Here is a 20,682-nt window from a genome sequence, read left to right as displayed (position 1 = left end):
GCAGCTGGGAGTGGGGAAAAGTTAGGTTTCAAATCTGCTGGGGCCCCCACCCACTTCATTAGAAAAATCAGAGAGGAGGCCAAGTCCACAGCAACTGTTCATATGACATACTTTATTTCCAATCTACAACCATTAAAAACGCTTTATAAGTTTACACTGTACAGTTATTCTCATGTCTGAAATAAGACACAGGGGCAGGGAGAGCTGGTGGATTGGACTGCAGTTGTCCTAGCACCCGATCCATCCTGGGAAGGAGCCTTTTGAAGACAGAAGTGGAAAGGAGAGAACAGTGGACAAGAGAGGTGGACAGTTGGCCCAAGGATGCCCTTGGTCCCTTCCCTCCCATAGGCCTTGCCCTGGGGGTCCCCCAGGGCCCACGACTGCAGGACCCTCACCAGGAAACCAGGCTGAGTGGGAAGGGGGTTCACAGTATTGGCGGGGGCTGGGGAGGGGCCAGGATGAGGAGGAAGGGCAGCTTCTGGCTCTCTTCCCAGCTGCTGGGGGTTGGAGCTGTTTTTTGGCACTGTCTACAAGGTATCCCTGGGGTTGGGAGGAGGAGGAACTGGGGATTTCGGCTTCTTTCCTTGTGGAGTTTTCTTTCCATTTGAAGAGGGGCTATCTGGCCTATGGTGAGGTTCCCAAGGGATAAACAGTCAGGGTCTTCTGCCTCCTGCCTCCCCAGGACTCCCACACCCTCCCTGGCTGGCACCATCCACACAGCCTTTTGTAAAACCGAGACAAGTGCAGAAGCAGGGAAAGAAACGATGTATGCTTTCTCCAGGCCCTCCAACTTCTCTTCCTCTTCCGAGAGGAGCGACTATAGGGTTGGTTTTTGTTGGCGGTGATTCCCAATCTCAGGAGTCCAGATGAGGCTGGTGTTTTCCACCTGTTCTTGGCCTAGCCAGTCCCAGTCCCTCCCCAGGCTATACTAATGGCTAGCCCAGATCAGCAGTTGGCATATTCTTATGCATGTCAGAATCATCTGGAGGGCTTCTTAAAATCCCAGCTTGTAAGGCCCCACTCCATAAGCTCTAATTCAGTGAGTCTTGGGTGGGGCCAATAATTTGCACTTCTATCAAGTTCCCAGGTGATATCCCTGCTGCTGGAATGCAATACAAGAACCACTGGCTGAGAATGGTGCCCGCAGTCACCTCATTCTCAGCAACCTGGTGCCTCCTGGGCAGCACTAAGAAGCTGGGTCACAGCTGGCAAAGCCCAGCCTTGGGGCATGACATCACCTGGGAAGCTGCTGGAAATGGTCTTGGGGTGAGTCCCCCGTGCAGAGAAGTAAACTAAGGCACAGAGATCAGCGGCAGAGCTGAGAGGAGCCAGGATACCAGGGCCCAGTAGAGAATGGATGGGCTGCAAAACCCTACAGTAGGAGGGGTGCTCTAGGGCCCACAGGACCATCCTGGTGCTCATCACAGGATCACAAGACTGGGAGGGTGGGAGAAGTGGAGACACCTGCCCAGACCTGGGCCAGGTTTCCAGATTGCCAGCTGAGGCCCCTCTTCTTGGGAATGGTTTGAGTAGCTTCCAAATAAAGAGTGACAAGGCAGCCGGCCCTGACTGCTTCAGCCCTTCAAAGATGTTTAGAGAAAACTAAAGGTCCCTTCCTCAGGGCATGGTGTCCAGAAAGCTGGTGAAGGGCAAGAAGGGAGGGGAGCAGGGCCATTTGGGATAGACAAGCAGCAGAGGAGGCTCCAAGGAGGGTGAGGAAGGAGCGGCAGGGCTGGCGGTGGAGAGAAGCCCTGAGCAGGAGACATGGGCCCAGCATCATGTCCTCACTCCCCTTAGGACCTTGGGTCTGTGGATTTTGCAAACTGCAAATACTGTTGGGTTGGGAGGGGTAAGGGGTAGAGTCGGGGTGAACTGTAGATTCTGCCAGGACAAGCAGCTCTGAGAGTGGTGAGGTCCAGAGGAGAATGGAGAGGATGGTTGGATACTGAATGGACAAAGAGATGGATTGATGACCAGGGACAGGGAGAGAAGAACCTGTCAGGCAGCACCTGCTTTACAACCAAGGCCATCTGGGACTGGGCAGGGCAGAGGAGGAAAAAGGAGGGATCCAAGCCCCCCACCCACCACCACACACATGCCCACTGCAAAGTGCTGGGGCTGCTGCTGGCAGGCTGCTTACAGAGAAGACAGCATGGCTCAAGGGTGGGACGCAGGGGTTGCTGGGGAGGGGTGAGCCCAATGAGAAGGCCTGGCAGGGCTGGTGCCTCCTGATGCATTGGAGGAAGAGGCTTTTTTTTTTTTTTTTTTTTGGTGTGAGAAAACACAAAATAAATAAACACAGAACCAGGACACCACCACATTTGAGAGCAAATATCAGAGCTGGGAAACCACAGACGCGACAGGAAGGCTTCCCTGGTAGGAAGCAGGGGGATGGGAAGCGAGTTACTGAGGTTACAGGAAAATCCGCAGGAGGGAGCAGTGCTGGGAAGAACATCCTGGGAGGACTGAGGGCTGAATTCTACAGTGAGCCCCAGACCCAGAAGAAGAAAATCTGGCATGGGCCAGGGCCACTCCATCTGCTGGTAGGAACCAGCCAAGGAGAAAAGGAGGCAGGAGGACAAGAGACTTTGGAGGGAGATGATAAAGAAAGAATGGGTGAGTGGTAGGTAACAGACTGAGCCCAGAGAGAGGAAGGGGCTAAACCAAGATTACAGAAAGTCGAAGCAGTGTCTCATTCACTACTGGGGATGCAAGACCTGTTGGGAGTCAGGAAACCTGGGTTCTGGTCTTGGCTCTGCCTGTGGTTTGCTGTGTGACCTTGGGTGAGCCACTGCCTTCTCTGGACCTGATTCCTTATCTCAAAAAATGAGGGCGCTGGACACAAAAGGACAAATACCGTATGATTCTACTTAAAAGAGATACCTAGAATAGGCTAATCCACAGAGGGGAAAAAAAAAAAAGTAGAATAGAGGTTACCAGGGGCTGGGGACAGGGGGAATGGGGAGTTATTGTTTAGTGGGTACAGAGTTTCAGTTTGGGGTGATGAAAAAGTTCTGGAGGTGGCGGTTACACGTTGTGAATGTACTTCAAGCCACTTAGAAATCTTTAAAATGGAAAATTTAATGTTATGCATATTTTGCCATAATTTTTTTAAAAAGGAAGGGGTTTAGACCAAATTATGTTATGGCCTCCTTGCTATTCATGAAGACTAGTGAATGGGGTAAGGAGGGTATTGTCCCCCACCCCAGGGCCAGGGCACTGAAAGGCTGGGCTGGGGACACTGAGTGTGGTCAGACCACTCTCCATTTGTGTAGAACCTGACACTTTTCCAAGGGGACTCGCAGGCACAGTGTTGCAGTTGGTCCTCACCACAGTTACATGGGGTGGGACGTTATCCTCACTTTATAGACGGGGAAACTGAGGTATAGACTAGCCACATGATCTTGCCAAGGTCATTCACGTTGGTGGATTTTTTACTTTTTAAATAGTCACCTGGAAAACATCCTTGCATCTTAGGTTCACCCGTTGACTCACCAACTGGCTCAGTGGCCCTAGATGAAAGGATACATGCTATAAATTAGTAGAAGAGTTCATCTCCTGGGGCAAACATGCTTGCTTCCCATAATTGGATGATGAAAATTATAAATCCTGATGTGTTTCTCTTTTTACCATGGCTGCCAGGAAACTCAAGAGTAAAATTTAATTGCATGATTATGGGAATTACACCAGTTAGATTTAGATAATAATTTGTCTTTTTTTTTTTACTTCCTATTTTTATTTTATTGAACCCCTCTGACTAATATTGTAAATAGCCTCTGATCCTTTTTGAAAATCCTTTTTGAGTAATAAAATCAGTTTGGTCGGGGACTCGATCCCTTAAGTCCCTGCTCAGGGCTTAGTGCTCTTTTTAAGATACGGCATCATGTTTCTTGGTTAAAAGAAAGATAAGGCTGGACGTGGTGGCTCATGCCTATAATCCCAGTACTTTGGGAGGCCAAGGTGGGTGGATCACATGAAGTCAGGAGTTCAAGACCAGCCTGGCCAACATGGTGAAACCCTGTCTCTACTAAAAGTACAAAAATTAGTCAGGCATGGTGGCACGCACCTGTAATACCAGTTACTTGGGAGGCTGAGGCAGGAGAATTGCTTGAACCAGGGAGGTGGAGGCTGCAGTGAGCCGAGATGGCGCCACTGTACTCCAGCCTGAGCGACAGAGCAAGACTCTGTCTCAAAAAAAAAAAAAAGAAAAAGGAAGATGACCTGGCACGGTGGCTGATGCCTGGAACCCCAGCACTTTGGGAGGCTAAGAAGGGCAGATCACTTGAGCCCAGGAGTTTGAAACCAGCCTGGGCAACATAGGGAGACCCCCCGTCTCTAAAATAATAATAATAGTAATAATAATAATAAATAATAAATAAATAAATAAAATAAAAACTAAATTTAAAAAAACTTAAGAAAGATAGCCTAATGATCAGGGCCAAGAACACCAATGGTGTGGCCAATAGTGCCCAGGATCCCTCTGGGAGGGCGGTTTTTGTTTTGTTTTGTTTTGTTTTTTGAGACAAAACTCGTTCTGTTGCTCAGGCTAGAATACATTGGCACAATCTCGGCTCACTGCAACCTCTGCTCCCCCCGGGGTTCGAGTGATTCTCCTGCCTCAGTCTCCTGAATAGCTGGGATTACAGGCATGTGCTACCACACTTGGCTAATTTTTGTATTTTTAGTAGAGACGGGGTTTCACCAGGTTGGCCAGGCTGGTCTCGAACTCCTGAGCTCAAGTGATCACCCACCTCGGCCTCCGAAAGTGCTGGGATTACAGGTGTGACCGCTGCGCCCACCCCCCAACCCCAGGAGAGTTTGTTAAGCATGCAGATTCAAGGTGGGGTCCAGGAATCTGCATTCTGAACATGCCCTCAGAGAATTCTGCTGAATGGGGACCTCAGATCACCCTCTGGCATACACAGGCTCAGTGATCTGGAATGGACTTGTTTTATGCCTGGGTTGGCCAGCAGCATATTCTGGGTATTCTGGACCCACAAAAAGCCCCCAGTAGGGCAGTGGATTTGCACAGCAAACAGGACAGAGTTGGACTCAAGTTCTCATCTAAACTCAGTGTGACTTCTTGTGCTCTGGGATGAGAACTGTGCCTCAGTTTCCTCATCTGCAAAATGGGTGCACTAACCCATGTCCTACCAAGGCTGCCTCCACGAGTTGTCCCTGAGAGGTCTGAAGGAGATGTGGGGTGGGAAACGATTTCTTTTTTGAGACAGGGTCTCACTCTGTCATCCAGGCTGAAGTGCAGTGGCACGATCTCTGCTCCCACAACCTCTGTCTCCTGGACTCAAGCGATTCTCCCACCTCAGCCTCCCGAGTAACTGGGATTACAGGTGTGCACCACCACACTCAGCTCATTTTTTGTATTTTTAGTAGAGACAGGGTTTCAATACGTTGGCCAGGCTGGCCTTGAACTCCTGACCTCAAGTGATCCGCCTACCTCAGTCTCCCAAAGAGCTGGGATTACAGGAGTGAGCCACCGTGCCCAGCCAGGGGACACGTTTTCTAAATAGTAAAGTGCTTTAGGTGGGATGTGTAGGGGATGATGATGACAATTATTATTACTATTATTAAGGAAGAAGTAGTGGGAGCTTGGGGGGTCTGGTGAGGCTAGAAGCAGGGGACATTCTAGATAGGAGGGGAGAGGGAGAAAGAGCCTGGACGCTGGGTGGACCAGAGGAGAAGAGGCTGGGTGATGAAACCATAAAAGTGCATGTGGGTGGACGTGATGGAACCATGTCAGCACAGGGTGTAAGAGGGTCAGGTCTTTGAGCCCTTGGCCTTGTCACATTGGAAGCCAACTTGTAGAACAGTGCCCCTGGGGATGCCTACAGGTGGGCTCCATCTTGAGTTCATAGAAAGCAAGACCTCTTAAGGTCAGCCTTTGGTGGGAAATAAACTGGGGGAAAGGGCTGGCACAGGGTCAGGGAATTGGATTCTGATGTCTCGTGCATGCAGGTCTAAGAGCCACTGATGCACCGAAATGACTTGATTTGCATTCCAATGAAGTCATCATTCCGAAAGGGGCTGATTTGGCTCTGGAAAGAGGTCAGACATATGAAACATGAGGTTTCCCAGTTTAGGACCAATCATGCCAACTGGTCCCCCATTTCCCCCAACCAACTGGTGCCAACCCCATGGACCCAAGCCAAGTGGTCTATGGGGGATTGGGACCCGAGGGTTCCTTGGGACTTTGGTTGAAGAGAGAGTGGAGATGGGGAAAGGAGAAAGAAGGATAAAGGAGGAGGAGGAAGGGGCTAGCAGTAAAAGGCAGAGAGGCAGGAGGAAGGGGGGAGAAAGGGTTCGAGAAGGGCAGCATTCCTTCTTGGGACCCCGATTCTCCAGGGAATCCCCACTGTGGGTCAGGCAGTTTTCTGCTTTGGGAATGTTACCAAGACTTAAAAGGCATTTGAAGAAACAAACAAACTTAGAAATTACATTCCAAAAGAGTAGAGAGCTTTTACAAACCAATCCCCCCACCCCAAAAAAGAAAACACAACCAGTTACCAAGTAAAATGCTAAAAACCGAACCAAACCAATATTTACATGTAACGTTTTCAACCCCATCCAGCCCCACGTCCGGAGGCTTCTGCAGGAACAGTGATGAGTGGCCTTGCACAGTGGCATGCAGGAAGTAGAAACTGGGGCTTTACGGAAAACCAAGGTCTGGCTGAGACAACGAAGATGGCAAGGACAATCTTGGATAGTATGATGGTAAGGCTGAGTGGTCCGTAGGTCTTGGGGCTCATGTCCCACGGGGATTTCTCCCCGAGGCTGGGTACGCAGCCTCCCTGGCTCTCTGTCGCTCTGGGAGGTGGCAGAAGGCCTCTGGTGACATGTGGCCTGATGTGAATCCCCTCACCTGGAGATAACCTTGGCGGGCCCCCCTGACCTCATGGGTGAGAGCAGCAGCATCCCAGAGTGGAACTGGCCCACAGCTCCACTGGCTGCCTGCTCTGCCCACACAAGTCACTGGGGCATGGAGGAAGTGGCTGGCGGGACTGGCATGACCCTGGTGTTCAGCCTGCAGGGAAGGGAGATGCAGGACTTGGGGTAACTGGTCCAGGTGATCCCGAATGGATGGGTCTGGGAACTGGCAGGTGGAGGTGGGAGTGCATGGGCGCCTCCAGAGTCCTGGGGGCAAATCAGCAAAGCTACTGGCTTTTGGTCTTCCTGATGGGCAATTCTGCAGACAAGCTGATCCATCCTGGTGTTTCCACTCTGGGTCCCCAGTCAGTTACAGGAAGGCTGCATGTCTATGTGTGTCGGGGGAGCATGTGTGCAACCAAAAGGGGTTCACCGGCACCAAGGGGAGGCCATGGGAGGCACTCCCCCACATGCTGCAATGAGCCACGTTGAAATCCAACCAATAGCTCAGGCAGCTCACGGAGGACGTGAGAAAGGGCAGGCAGCAGAGCTGGGGCAGGGAGAAGAGCCATGAAAGGCCATAAGGCTAAGGAGAGAGGCTGGTGAAAAGGCTGGCAGGCTGGTGAGAACCGAGGCAGGCTGGGAGACACTCAGGTTCATGTGCAAAGCTGCGATAAACAACATTATCAAAGTTCAGTCCTGTTTTCCTGCGAGTTCTCATTTGGGAAACTTGGAAGGATCTCCACGCTCTTGATAGAGCCTTAGTAATCCACATTCAACTCATGAAGAAAGGTGTCAGAGGGAGGGAGGGAAATGAGACAGACAAGGAGAATGTCTGGGGAGTGGTGATGGCTGTTCAGCCCTCCACCTTGTCAGTGAGTATTTACAGACTGACAGCTGGGGTTGGCCAAGTACCAGGCATTGAGTAATAAGTAGTGTTCTGAGGCCACATGGCCAGCAGTGTTGGGGTACAGGGCTCCAGCTCTGTTGAGGGGCCCTCCAAAACTGACCAGGAGACCAGGTCTCCAAACCTGGCTGCCAAGCTGCCTTGTCCACCCGGGGGACCCCGTGGCTGTCCATGCCATTAGAAGCCCCATGTTGTCCCAGTGGCAAGAATGCATGTTTCAACCTCCAATAAATTACCTTAAGGACTTTGGGGTAAATTAAATTATTAAAATAAAGTAAATCACCTTAAATATTTATAGTATGAAAAATTCAAATAAACAATCTAGGCAAGATATGTGTTTCCAGGCCCCAGTCTATTGCTGTGTCCTGGGCTCTGGCCTCTCGGTGTTCTCCTGGGCCTGACCTGGCCAACCAAGAGTCTCTTACTGGGAATATCTTTGCCCCCCTACCAGCTGCAGGATGTAAACACAGTGGAGATGTAGTGCCTACCCCCTCTTAGGGTGCCAGGGAGAGGCCTCTGAGATCAAGATCAAGGCAGTGTATTCAGGCATTTATCTATGCACCAGGTCTTGAGACTGACTCTACCTATTTCTATCCTCAAAGGGTCTGCTGGGAACATTGGGGTCCCAAGTCACTTTGGCAAGGAAGGCAATTGCAATCACTCCCCAACCCTGAGCCCTGCAGATTTCCACTTTGCCTCCCAGCTCTTGCTGCAGCCAGGCTATGGGCAGGGAGATCCAGGGCTCCAGGACTCCAAGCAGATACTTGGCCCTGGCTACTGCCCTATCATGCCCCCTAGTGTCCCAGCAATCTAGAGCAGTGGGCCTGGGAGGAGGAGGTGGTGGAGAGAAGGAGGTGATGGTGATGATGCCCAGCAATGCTCCACCAGGAACCCAACATGGAGCCCTAGAGCAAAGCCTGTTCTTCTCAGCAGTGTCTCCTCCTGAATGAAGGGGTGGATGGTCAGCAGGAAACATCTCTCTGACTCCTTTTCCCCAAAGGCATGGCCAGACATGTATCCTTCTTGGGCTCTTCCAAGAGGGAGGCATGGGCAGAACCAGGCAAGGCTCTCTCTTAGAACCCAGGGATCGGCTCTTGACGGATCTCTCAGTGGATGCTTGGGAAGCCCAGTTTTGGTCTCTCTCCCACTCACTGCCTTCCCCTGGGAAGTCGGAGCTAACCACCCAGGGGCCAGCAGGAGACCCGGCTTTACCTTGATGTGAAAGCTGCATTCTGGCAGTGGCATCGCTGCTGTCCCTCCAGGGCCAGGCAATGCTGAGGACACAGCCCCTCGCCTCACCTCGTCTCGTCTCCGCTGGTTCCCTTCTGCTATCCAGGGGCTTGGCTGGTTGAGGCGGGGAATTTGGCTGCTCGGTCACTCGCTGGGGGGGAGTGCCCTCTCCTCCCCACCCCAGCTGGACTCTGAAGGGTGCAGCCTGCACTTGGAAGGAGAGTGGCGGATGGCAGAGCGGGACGAACGGGCGAAGCAGGAGGTGAGAGACTGGGTGCTACAGTCACAAACAGCATCCTAGGAAGAGGGAGGCAGGAAGTCAAGAGGAGCCAGGAGACATGGGCCACCGTGCGCTGGGTGATGAGCCATGCAAGGAACTGAGACTCAGCCATAAACCAGTTCCCAAGGGCTGAAGCTCCTCACTGGACCAATTTTTTCTTTCTATTGTTCTTCTCCCATTAGAGCAGTAATGGATATTCATTGTAATATATTCTAGGCTATACAGAGAGGACAGTGGACACTGTCCATGGTCCTGTACACCAAAGAGATTCTCAACATACATTTACCAAAATGACAACTTATTTTGCAACTGTAAAACATGAACACTTTTCTGTCACTAGGTATGTCTAGATTTCCTTCCTTTTTATCACTTTTTTTTCATTTGAGACAGGGTCTCACTATGTTGCTCAGGCTGGTCTTGAATTCCTGGGCTCAAATGATCCTCCTGCCTCAGCCTCGCAAACTGCTGGAATTAGCACCTTTGGGTGCTCAAGGCTCCCAAAGGCATGAGCCACCATGCCTGTCCGATCTCCTTCTTTTTTAGTGTCTCTATACCATTTCACCAGATAGAAATAACTGATTTATGTACCCAATTCACTTTTTAAATTTTTTTATTTTTTGGACAGAATCTTGCTCTGTTGCCCAGGCTGGAATGCAGTGGCACAATCTTGACTCACTACAACCTCCACCTCCCGGGTTCAAGTGATTCTTGCACCTCAGCCTCCCAAGTAGCTGAGATGACAAGCGTGTGCCACCACGTCTAGCTAATTTTTGTATTTTTAGTATAGACGGGACTTCAGCATGTTGGTCAGGCTGGTCTCAAACCCCTAACCTCTAGTGATCTGCCCACCTCAGCCTCCCAAAGTGGTGGGATTGCAGGCGTGAGCCACTGTGCCTGGCCCAAATTCACTTTTGATGTACATTTGGGTAGTTTCTAATTTTTTACTATTACCAATAAACAGAAATAATGATCAAAAGTGCTGCTGCTGGGCGTGGTGGCTCACGCCTGTAATCCCAGCACTTTGGGAGGCTGAGGCGGGTAGATCACGAGGTCAGGAGATCGAGACCATCCTGGCCAACACGGTGAAACCCCATCTCTACTAAAAATTAGCTGGGCGTGGTGGCGTGAACCTATAGTCCCAGCTACTCAGGAGGCTGAGGCAGGAGAATCGCTTGAACCCAGGAGGGGTGGAGACTGCAGTGAGCTGAGATTGCACCACTGTACTCCAGCCTGGGTGAAACAGAGAGACTCCATCTCAAAAAAAAAAAACAAAAAAACAACAAAAAAAAGTGCTGCTGGGCAGCTGGGTATGGTGGCTCACACCTGTAATGCCAGCACTTTGGGAGGCTAAGGCAGGTGGATCACCTGAGGTCAGGAGTTTGAGACCAGGCTGGCAAACATGGTGAAACCCCATCTCAACTCAAAATACAAAAATTAGCTGGGCATGGTGGCACGCACCTGTAGTCCCAGCTACTCAAAGACTGAGGCAGGAGAATTGCTTGAACCCAGGAGGTGGAGGTTGCAGTGAGCTGAGATCCACATCACTGCACTCCAGCCTGGGGCAGAGAGTGAGACACCATCTCAAAAAAAAAAAAAAAAAGTGCTGCTGGGCTAGGCCATGTGGGAGGCTGAGACAGGAGGATCCTTTGAGCCCAGGAATTCAAGGCAGCAGTGAGCTATAATTGTGCCACTGGACTCTGGCTTGGGCAACAGAGTGACACCCCATCTTTTCAAAAAATAAAAAGGCCTAGGCGTGGTGGCTCACGCTTGTAATCCCAGCATTTTGGGAGGCCGAGGCAGGCAGATCACGAGGTCAGGAGATTGAGACCAGCCTGGCTAACACAGTGAAACCCCGTCTCTACTAAAAATACAAAAAATTAGCCGGACGTGGTGGTGGGCGCCTGTAGTCCCAGCTACTCGGGAGGCTGAGGCAGGAGAATGGCGTGAACCCAGGAGGCAGAGCTTGCAGTGAGCCGAGATTGTGCCACTGCACTCCAGCCTGGGCAACAGAGTGAGACTCTGTCTCAAAAATAAATAAATAAATACAAAATAAATAAAATAAAAGTGCTGCGATAGAGCCAAGCTGCTTGGTTAAAATCCCAGCTTTGCCAATTACTAGCTGTGTGACCTTGGCAGAGTTACTTAACCTCTCTTGAGCTTTGATTTCCTCCCCTCTCTCTCTTTTTATTTTTCTATTTATTTATTTATTTATTTTTGAGATGGAGTTTCGTTCTTGTTGCCCAGGCTGGAGTGCAATGGCACAATCTCAGCTCATCGCAACCTCCGCCTCCCGGGTTTAAGTGATTCTCCTGCCTCAGCCTCCCAAGTAGCTGGGATTACAGGCATGCGCCACCATGCCCGGCTAATTTTGTATTTTTAGTAGAAATGGGGTTTCTCGGTGTTGGTCAGGCTGGTCTCAAACTCCCAACCTCAGGTGATCTGCCTGCCTCGGCCTCCTAAAGCCTTGGGATTACAGGCGTGAGCCCAGCCTCTTTTTATTTTTCTTTATCCATGTTTGTGAATATTTCCACAGGCTACATTCCTAAAAGAACTACTGGGTCAATGGGTAGCATGCACATTTTACATACTGGACAATATTTGGATCAACTTTAAAATCAACATTCAAAATCCAGCCAGCTTTGTGCTGTTGTTTCTTGATGTGGTACTGGTTATATGGAAGTGATGGTTACTTTTATATATCAACATGACTGGGTGCCGAGATATTACGTAAAACATTGTTCTGGGTGTTTCTGTGAGTGTTTTGAGATGAGATTAACATCGAAATTCTCAGCCAGGCGCAGTGGCTCACCTCTGTAATCCCACCACTTTGGGAGGCTGAGGTGGGCAGATCACTTGAGATCAGGAGTTTAAGACCAGCCTGGCCAACATGGTAAAACCCTATCTCTACTAAAAATAAAAAATTAGCCAGGCATGGTGGTGTGTGCCTGTAATCCCAGCTACTTGGGAGCCTGAGGTACGAGAATCGCTTGAGCCTGGGAGGCAGAGGTTGCAGTGAGCCAAGATCACGCCACTGCATTCCAACCTGGATGACAGAGTGAGGTTCCGTCTCAAAAAAAAGTAAATTCTCCTTAACATGAACCCCATCCAGTCAGTTAAAGGCTTGAACGGAACAAGAGGGCTTACTCTCCCTCAAGTAAGAGAATTCTTCCTGCCTGACAGCCTTCAGACTGAGACACTTGCTTTTTTCCTGCCTTCAGACTTTATTATTTATTTATTTAAGACAGAGTCTCACTCTCTTGCTCAGGCTGGAGTGCAGTGGTGCGATATTGGCTCACTGCCTCCTGGATTCAAGCAATTCTCATGCCTCAATCTCCCAAGTGGCTGGGACTATAAGCACGCACCACCATGCCCAGCTAATTTTTGTATTTTTTTAGTAGAGACAGGGTTTTGCTATGTTGGCAAGGCTGGTCTCAAACTCTTGGTCTCAAGCAATCCACCTCTTTCGGCCTTCCAAAGTGCTGGGATTATAGGTGTGAGCCACTGTGAGGCCCTGCCTTCAGACTTGAAGTAAAACATCTGCTCTTTCTAGGTCACTGGGCTGTTGGCCTTTGGAGTGAAACTAAACGACCAGCTTTCTTGGTTCCAGGTCTTTGGACTAAACCATTGGCTCTCTTGGGTCTCCACTTGCTGATTCACCCTGAAATCTTGGGACTTGCCAGACTCCAGAATCACATGAGCCATTTCATTATAATCAATCAATCAATCTCTTTCTCTCTCTCCTTGCCCTCTATTCTCTCTCTATCCTCTTGGTTCTGTTTCTCTAGAGAACCCAGACTATTGTAATGGCCGTGTTCAGTTTATGAGAATTCAGTGAGCTATACTCTTACAGTATACTAAGTATAAATATTAAACTTAATAGTTTTGGGGGTTTTCTTTTGGAGATGGAGTTTTGCCCTGTTGCCCAGGTTGGGGTACAGTGGTGCGATCTTGGCTCACTGCAACTTCTGCCTACTAGGTTCAAGAGATTCTCGTGCCTCAGCCTCCCAAGTAGCTGGGATTACAGGCGCCTGCCACCATGCTTGGCTATTTTTTTTATTTTTAGTAGAGATGGGGTTTCACCAAGGTGGCCAGGCTGGTCTCAAACTCCTGACCTCAGGTGATCCACCCGCCTCAGCCTCCCAAAGTGATGGGATCACAGGCGTGAGCTACTGCGCCAGGCCAAACTTAACAGTTTTTCAAAAGTTACAAAAATAGGCCAGGCACAGTGGCTCATGCTTGTAATCCCATCACTTTGGGAGGCTGAGGCGGGTGGATCACCTGCGGTCAGGAGTTCGAGACCAGCCTGGCCAACATGGTGAAACCCCGTCTCTACAAAAACCACAAAACTTAGCCGGGCGCGGTGGCTCAGGCTTTCAGTTCCAGCTACTTGGGAGGCTGAAGCAGGATAATCGCTTGAACCCAGGAGGTGGAGGTTGCTCGTACCACTGCACTCTAGCCTGGGTGACAGAATGTGTGAGACTGTCTCAAAAAAAAAAAAAAAAAAATTACAAAAAAAGAAATAAATATATTTTTTCTTTTTGGAGACAAGGTCTCTCGCTCTGTTGCCCCGGCTGGAGTGCAGCGGCACAATCATGGCTTACTGCAGCCTCAACCTCAGGGCTTTAGGGATCTTCCCTCCTCAGTCTCCCAAGCAGCTGGGACCACAGGCACGCAGCACCACCATGCCTGGCTTTTTTTTTTTCTCAGATGGAGTTTCGCTCTGCTGCCCAGGCTGGAGTGTAATGGCATGGCCTTGGCTCGCCGCAACCTCCACCTCCCAGGTTCAAGCAATTATCCTGCCTCAGCCTCCCAAGTAGCTGGGATTACAGGCGCTCATCACTACACTCGGATACTTTTTGTATTTTAAGTAGACACGGGGTTTCACCATGTTGGCCAGGCTGGTCTCAAACTCCTGACCTCAAGTGATCCACCCACCTCGGCCTCCCAAAGTTCTGGGATTACAGGTGTGAGCCACCATGCCTGGCCTTTTTTTTAAAAAAAAAAAAAAAAAAAAAAAAAGATGGGAGTCTTGCTCTGTCACCCAGGCTGGAGTGCAGTGGTGCATTCTCAGCTCATTGCAATCTCCGCCTCCCAGCTTCAAGCAATTCTCCTGCCTCAGCCTCCCGAGTAGCTGGGACTATAGGTGTATGCTGCCACGCCCAGCTAATTTTTTATATTTTTTAGTAGAGATGGGGTTTCACTTTGCTGCCCAGGCTGGTCTCGAACTCCTGAGCTCAAGCAATCCACCTGCCTTGGCCTCCCGAAGTGGTAGGATTACAGGTGTAAGCCACCGTGCCTGGCTGCTTTTTTTTTTTTTTTAATGTAGAGATGAGATCTCACCATGTTGCTCAGACTGGTCTTGAACTCCTAGCTCAAGTGATCTGCCCACCTCGGTCTCCCAAAGTGCTGGGATTAGAGACATGAGCCATTGTGCCTGGCCAAAAAAAGGAATAAATATTTAAGAGATGTTTTAAAATGTCAGCCAGCTGACTGAGAGTATAGAAAAGTAACGCACTTGCCACACACTGCTGGAGGCTGTAGAAATGGCACACTTTTGAAAAACAATTTGGCAGTATTTAACAAATAACTTTAAAACATTTATATTCTTTTTTTGTGGAGACGGAGTCTCACCTGTCACCCAGGCTGGAGCACAGTGGTGCCATCTCGGCTCACTGTAGCCTCCGCCTCCTGAGTTCAAGCGATTCTCCTGCCTCAGCCTCCTGAGTAGCTGGGACTACAGGCGACCGCCACCACACCCGTCTAATTTTTGTAGAGAGAGGGTTTCACCATATTGGCCAGGCTGATCTCGAACTCCTGACCTTGGAGCCGCCCAACTCAGCTTCCCAAAGTGCTGGGATTACAGGCATGAGCCACTGCGCCCGGCCACATTTATATTCTTTCATCCTTTTTTTTTTTTTTTTTTTTTTTTTTGAGACGGAGTCTCGCTCTGTCGCCCGGGCTGGAGTGCAGTGGCCGGATCTCAGCTCATTGCAAGCTCCTCCTCCCGGGTTTACGCCATTCTCCTGCCTCAGCCTCCCGAGTAGCTGGGACTACAGGCGCCTGCCACCACGCCCGGCTATTTTTTTGTATTTTTAGTAGAGACGGGGTTTCACCATGTCAGCCAGGATGGTCTCGATCTCCTGACCTCATGATCCGCCCATCTCGGCCTCCCAAAGTGCTGGGATTACAGGCTTGAGCCACCGCGCCCGGCCTATTCTTTCATCCTTTAATCTCATTTCTGCAACTTACACCTAAGGAAATAGTCTGAAATGTAAAAAAATGATTTTGTACCAAGATGTTCACCACAGTATTATTATTATTATTATTATTTTTGACATGGAGTCTCGCTCTATCGCCCAGGCTGGCGTGCAGTGGCACGATCTCAGCTCACTGCACCCTCTGCCTCCCGGGTTCACGCCATTCTCCTGCCTCAGCCTCCCGAGTAGCTGGGACTACAGGCACCCGCCACCACACCCAGCTAATTTTTTTTTTTTTGTATTTTTAGTAGAGACGGGGTTTCACCATGTTAGGCAGGATGGTCTCAATCTCCTGACCTCATGATCCGCCTGCCTCAGCCTCCCAAAGTGCTGGGATTACAGGGGTGAGCCACTGCCCTCGGCCTATACCGCAGCATTATTTACAATAGGGAAAAACTAGAAACCACCTAAATGTACAATAATAGAAAAGTAGAATGTTTAAGTCCATCACAGCCCATTCCACACATAGCCCTTCTCATGTCTCTGTGCCCCCACTGAGTCCACAGCAGACCACATGGTACCACTCCCAGCCACAGCTGACTGGACCAAGGGGTACACTTGCCTCTAGATGCACCAATCAGTTTCCTTCTTTCAGAAATGTAGAATTGGGAGAGGGATTTGTGTCAGTGTCTCCTAGGGGCTTGAACTGGAAAATGTTATAAAGCCAGAGCTGGGACAGCCCACCCTGTCCTTGTGCAAATGTAACAGAGAGAGAAAGAGAGAAAAAGGAGGAATATGATATCAGAGAGGGTGAAGCTTAAGAGAGAGGAGAGGAAGACAGGGAGAAGCTGCTGAGGTCATTAGGATCCTACTCTTGGGTTTTGTAAAATATGCTAACCTTCAAATACATTTCCTTCCCTTTCTACAAAGTTAACTTATGCACATTCTAACATTCAAATAATGCTCACTAACATTTAAATAAGGTTTACTAACTAATAAGAAATTGATAGCAGGAATGGGGTGTGCAGCAGAAGATTCTCAGAGGAAATATGAGCACTTAGGTGTGAAGTCTTGATGGGGGTGGGGGTATGTCCGCTAATGTTTAACAATTAGTTTTCCAGGAGTGACAGGAGGAGCCCTGATTTGTAGTGTTTACTAATTTTTATGCTGTAAATCCTCCCACAGTGGCCAATCTCAAGGTACCAAGGTCATGTTAAACACAGAGATGCGGTTGGGCGCGGTGGCTCACGCCTGTAATCCCTGCACTTTGGGAGGCCAAGGTGGGCGGATCACCTGAGGTCGGGAGTTCAAGACCAGCCTGACCAACATGGAAAAACCCTGTCTCTACTAAAAATACAAAATTAGCCAGGCGTGGTGGCACATGCCTGTAATCACAGCTACCTGGGCGACTGAAGCAGGAGAATCACTTGAACCCAGGAGGCAGAGGTTGCGGTGAGCCGAGATCACACCATTGCACTCCAGCCTGGGAAACAAGAGCAAAACTCCATCTCAAAAAACAAAAAACAGGCCGGGCACGGTGGCTCAAGCCTGTAATCCCAGCACTCTGGGAGGCCGAGGCGGGCGGATCACGAGGTCAGGAGATCGAGACCATCCTGGCTAACACGGTGAAACCCCGTCTCTACTAAAAAAAATACAAAAAACTAGCCGGGCGAGGTGGCGGGCGCCTGTAGTCCCAGCTATTCGGGAGGCTGAGGCAGGAGAATGGCGTAAACCCGGGAGGCGGAGCTTGCAGTGAGCTGAGATCCGGCCACTGCACTCCAGCCCGGGCGACAGAGCGAGACTCCGTCTCAAAAAAAAAAAAACAAAAAAAAAAAAAACAAAAAACAAAGAACCACAGTGATGCTGACAATTGGCTCCCACAAGCCAAACAAGCTGGCTCCAACACACCACCGGGTTGCAAGAGAGCAGTAACGCCCCCTCCCTGGAGAGGATGCTGGCAGTCTCCGATGGGTGGTGCAAAAGCTACTAGTTAAGCCATGCTCACTAGTCTCTTGGAATTCAGACCATGTGACCATCAAGTGTGTGTTGTTCCAGGTCTGGGACCTTCCAACTCTATCCCCAGACCAGCATAAGAACTTCCTGGGACACATGGCCATATCCCTGAATTTTTATTTTATTTATATATATATATAAAGATATATAAATAGATATAAACATATAGATATATTTATATTATTTATATCTATTTATATATAAATAAGTATAATATAAATATATATTTATATTGTATTTATATATTATATATTATATAATATATATATTTTATATATGTATTTATATATTATATATTTATAAAAATATATTTATATTATATATATTTATATATTTTTATCTCTATATATGTATATATAAACATATAAACATCTATATACATATATAGAGATAAAAATATATAAAAATATATATATCTATTTTTTTTTGTTTGTTTTTGTTTTTTGAGACAGAGTCTCGCTCTGTCGCCCAGGCTGGAGTGCAGTGGCCGGATCTCAGCTCACTGCAAGCTCCGCCTCCCGGGTTCGGGCCATTCTCCTGTCTCAGCCTCCTGAGTAGCTGGGACTACAGGCGCCCGCCACCTCGCCCGGCTAGTTTTTTGTATTTTTTAGTAGAGACGGGGTTTCACCGTGTTAGCCAGGATGGTCTCGATCTCCTGACCTCGTGATCCGCCCGTCTCGGCCTCCCAAAGTGCTGGGATTACAGGCTTGAGCCACCGCGCCCGGCCATATATCTATTTTTTGAGACGGAGTCTTACTCTGTCACCCAGGCTGGAGTGCAGTGGCACAATCTCAGCTCACTGCCGCCTCCGCCTGCTGTGTTTAAGTAATTCTCCTGCCTCAGCCTCCAGAGTAGCTGGGATGACAGGTGCCCGCCACCACGCCCGGCCAATTTTTGTATTTTCAGTAGAGATGGGGTTTTCACCATGTTGGCCAGACTGGTCTCAAATTCCTGATCTCAGGTGATCCGCCCGCCTCAGCCCATACTTCTGAACTTAAAAACCCAAAGAGCTTGGACCTTATATACTAACTCCACCTACCAAGAGAAAGGACAGATCCCACCCACCTACCTCACTGGGAAGGACCACGGCTCCATCTCCGTCCCGGAGGACACCATCCTTCCCCACCTGGGGGAGCATGGTGAGTCTGGCCTCCTCGCTGCTGACCGACTTGGCTGCCTTCTTGTTCAGGATCCTGGCCACACCCTCCGGCTGATGGTAGCTGGCTGGGGAGAGGGGTTCTGGCTTCTTGGTGCCCTCCTCTCCTGCTGCCGAGGTGGGGCTTGGTGCCCGGCCACACACATTACGGAAGAACTCCTGCACAATGCCATACTTGGGAGGCTCGGGCTTGGCCCGCGTCTCAGACATGCCCAGTTTCCAGACAGACTCCGTGCTCCCTGAGTGCTCCACCACACTGAAGAGGCTGGAGAGTCCATCATTGATGTTTCTCAATACAGGGCTGTCCCGCGTGGTGGTGGAGCGGGCCCAGGCCGAGCCGTTCTGCTTGCCCTGGTGCAGGTTCCACAGGCTGCGGTCCTTGCTGCTATCCAGCTTGGACACAGACCGCCTCTGGAGCTTCGGCGAGCCATACTTGGGGGAGCAGCAGGGCCGCTCGATGCGTGAATGGACCTTGTCCAGGGAGGAGGAGATCTGCTTGCCGCGCACAGACACGAGTGAAGAGCTTCGAGGTGACCAGGCCTTGCCGTGGAGGCTGCTGCGGGGTGGGTCGGTCTGCAGGCCCACGCTGACCGTGCGGATGGTCTGTGTGCCCACACTGGCCAGGCCCACCGTCTGGCTGGACGTGCTCTTCACTTTCCTCTCCAGTGAGCCGGAGCGCATGGCCTGGCGCACGCAGTTGGTGATCTCCTTCATGTCATCACTCATGTTGCCTGACATCTCGAAGTCATGCAGGGCTGCTGGGAAGCTAGGCCCGGCTGCTGAGGGGCTGCTGGCTGAGCCTCCGTCTAGGCGCTGCCGTGAGAAGTTGCAGAGCCACCGACCATAGGAGCTCTCAGCCAGCCCATCAGCCTCAGCCGACTCTTTGGGCTTGGCTGTGGTGAAGAGGAAGCCGGGCTCGATAATGATCTTGCCCTCTTTGTCATGAACCACAGGGACTCCCAGGCGCCGGGCCACCGGGGGGCTATAGTAGACTCGGATGCCCGTCTTGTCGGGAGCTGTGTAGCTGCGCTGCATCTGCCTCCCTGGGGGGTCCTGGCAGGCCAGGGCACCCAGGTGGTTGCAGTCCCTCGATGAGAGCCCAGGCTTCTCCTTGGTGTCTTTTTCTGGATCCCCAGGCTCAGAACTCACAAAGCCAAAGGCAGGGTTGTTAGGTAGCTTCTTGCCTCGGGCGTCTCCGCCAGCAAGGTAAGGGGAACAGTCGAGCAAACTTTCAAACTCAGACATGGAGGAAACAGATTTGGTTCTGCAAAGGGCAGGAGAAAACGTGGTTATTAGTGGAAGTAACACTGAGGACACACTCTGGTCTACCACCCTGGTCCGTGTGCTGCGCGAGGGCAGAGACCAGGACTGTCTTGTTCACCTCTTGTAGAAGATGTTGTTGGTGCCCAGCCCCACATTCTGTCTGCATTTTCTTTCTTTCTTTTCTTTCTTTTTTTTTTTTCCCCAAACAGGTCTTGAAATGTCACCCAGGCTGGAATGCAGTGGTGATATCACAGCTCACTGCAGCCTTAAACTCCTGGGCTCGAGTGATCCTCCCATTTCAGCCTCCAGAGCAGCTGGGACTACAGGGGTACACCACCATATCTGGCTAATTTTGTGTGTTTTTTTTTTTTTTTTTTTTTGAGACGGAGTCTCGCTCTGTAGCCCAGGCTGGAGTGCAGTGGCCGGATCTCAGCTCACTGCAAGCTCCGCCTCCCGGGTTCACGCCATTCTCCGGCCTCAGCCTCCCGAGTAGCTGGGACTACAGGCGCTGCCACCTCGCCCGGCTATTTTTTGTATTTCTTAGTAGAGACGGGGTTTCACCGTGTTAGCCAGGATGGTCTCGATCTCCTGACCTCGTGATCCGCCCATCTCGGCCTCCCAAAGTGCTGGGATTACAGGCTTGAGCCACCGCGCCCGGCCCTTTTTTTTTTTTTTTGAGTCAGAGTCTCGTTCTGTCACCCAGGCTGGAGTGCAGTGGCATGATCTCCGCTCACTACAACTTCCACCCTCTGGG

General features: G+C 50.2%; 1 protein-coding gene across 2 annotated transcripts in view; it reads right to left on the bottom strand.

The window, feature by feature from the left end:
- Positions 1-92: 92 nt before the first annotated feature.
- MTCL2 (microtubule crosslinking factor 2) overlaps positions 93-20,682 on the bottom strand; it is a 91,637-nt gene continuing 71,047 nt past the window's right edge. The window contains exons 14-16 of one of the 2 annotated variants that reach the window (XM_071079359.1): positions 18,579-19,929; positions 14,640-14,733; positions 93-9,316 (exon numbers count right to left, since the gene is read on the bottom strand). In XM_071079359.1, coding sequence (XP_070935460.1) covers positions 9,303-9,316; positions 14,640-14,733; positions 18,579-19,929 — 1,459 coding nt within the window. In that variant the 3' untranslated portion in view covers positions 93-9,302. The remainder of the gene's footprint in view (positions 9,317-14,639; positions 14,734-18,578; positions 19,930-20,682) is intronic. The other variant, XM_071079358.1, reaches the window with a different exon arrangement.

The sequence above is a fragment of the Macaca nemestrina genome, chromosome 15 (assembly GCF_043159975.1).
Source record: "Macaca nemestrina isolate mMacNem1 chromosome 15, mMacNem.hap1, whole genome shotgun sequence".
NCBI lineage: Eukaryota > Metazoa > Chordata > Mammalia > Primates > Cercopithecidae > Macaca > Macaca nemestrina.
The sequence above is the reverse complement of the archived record's forward strand: the minus strand, read 5'-3'. Positions and strand labels throughout refer to the sequence as shown.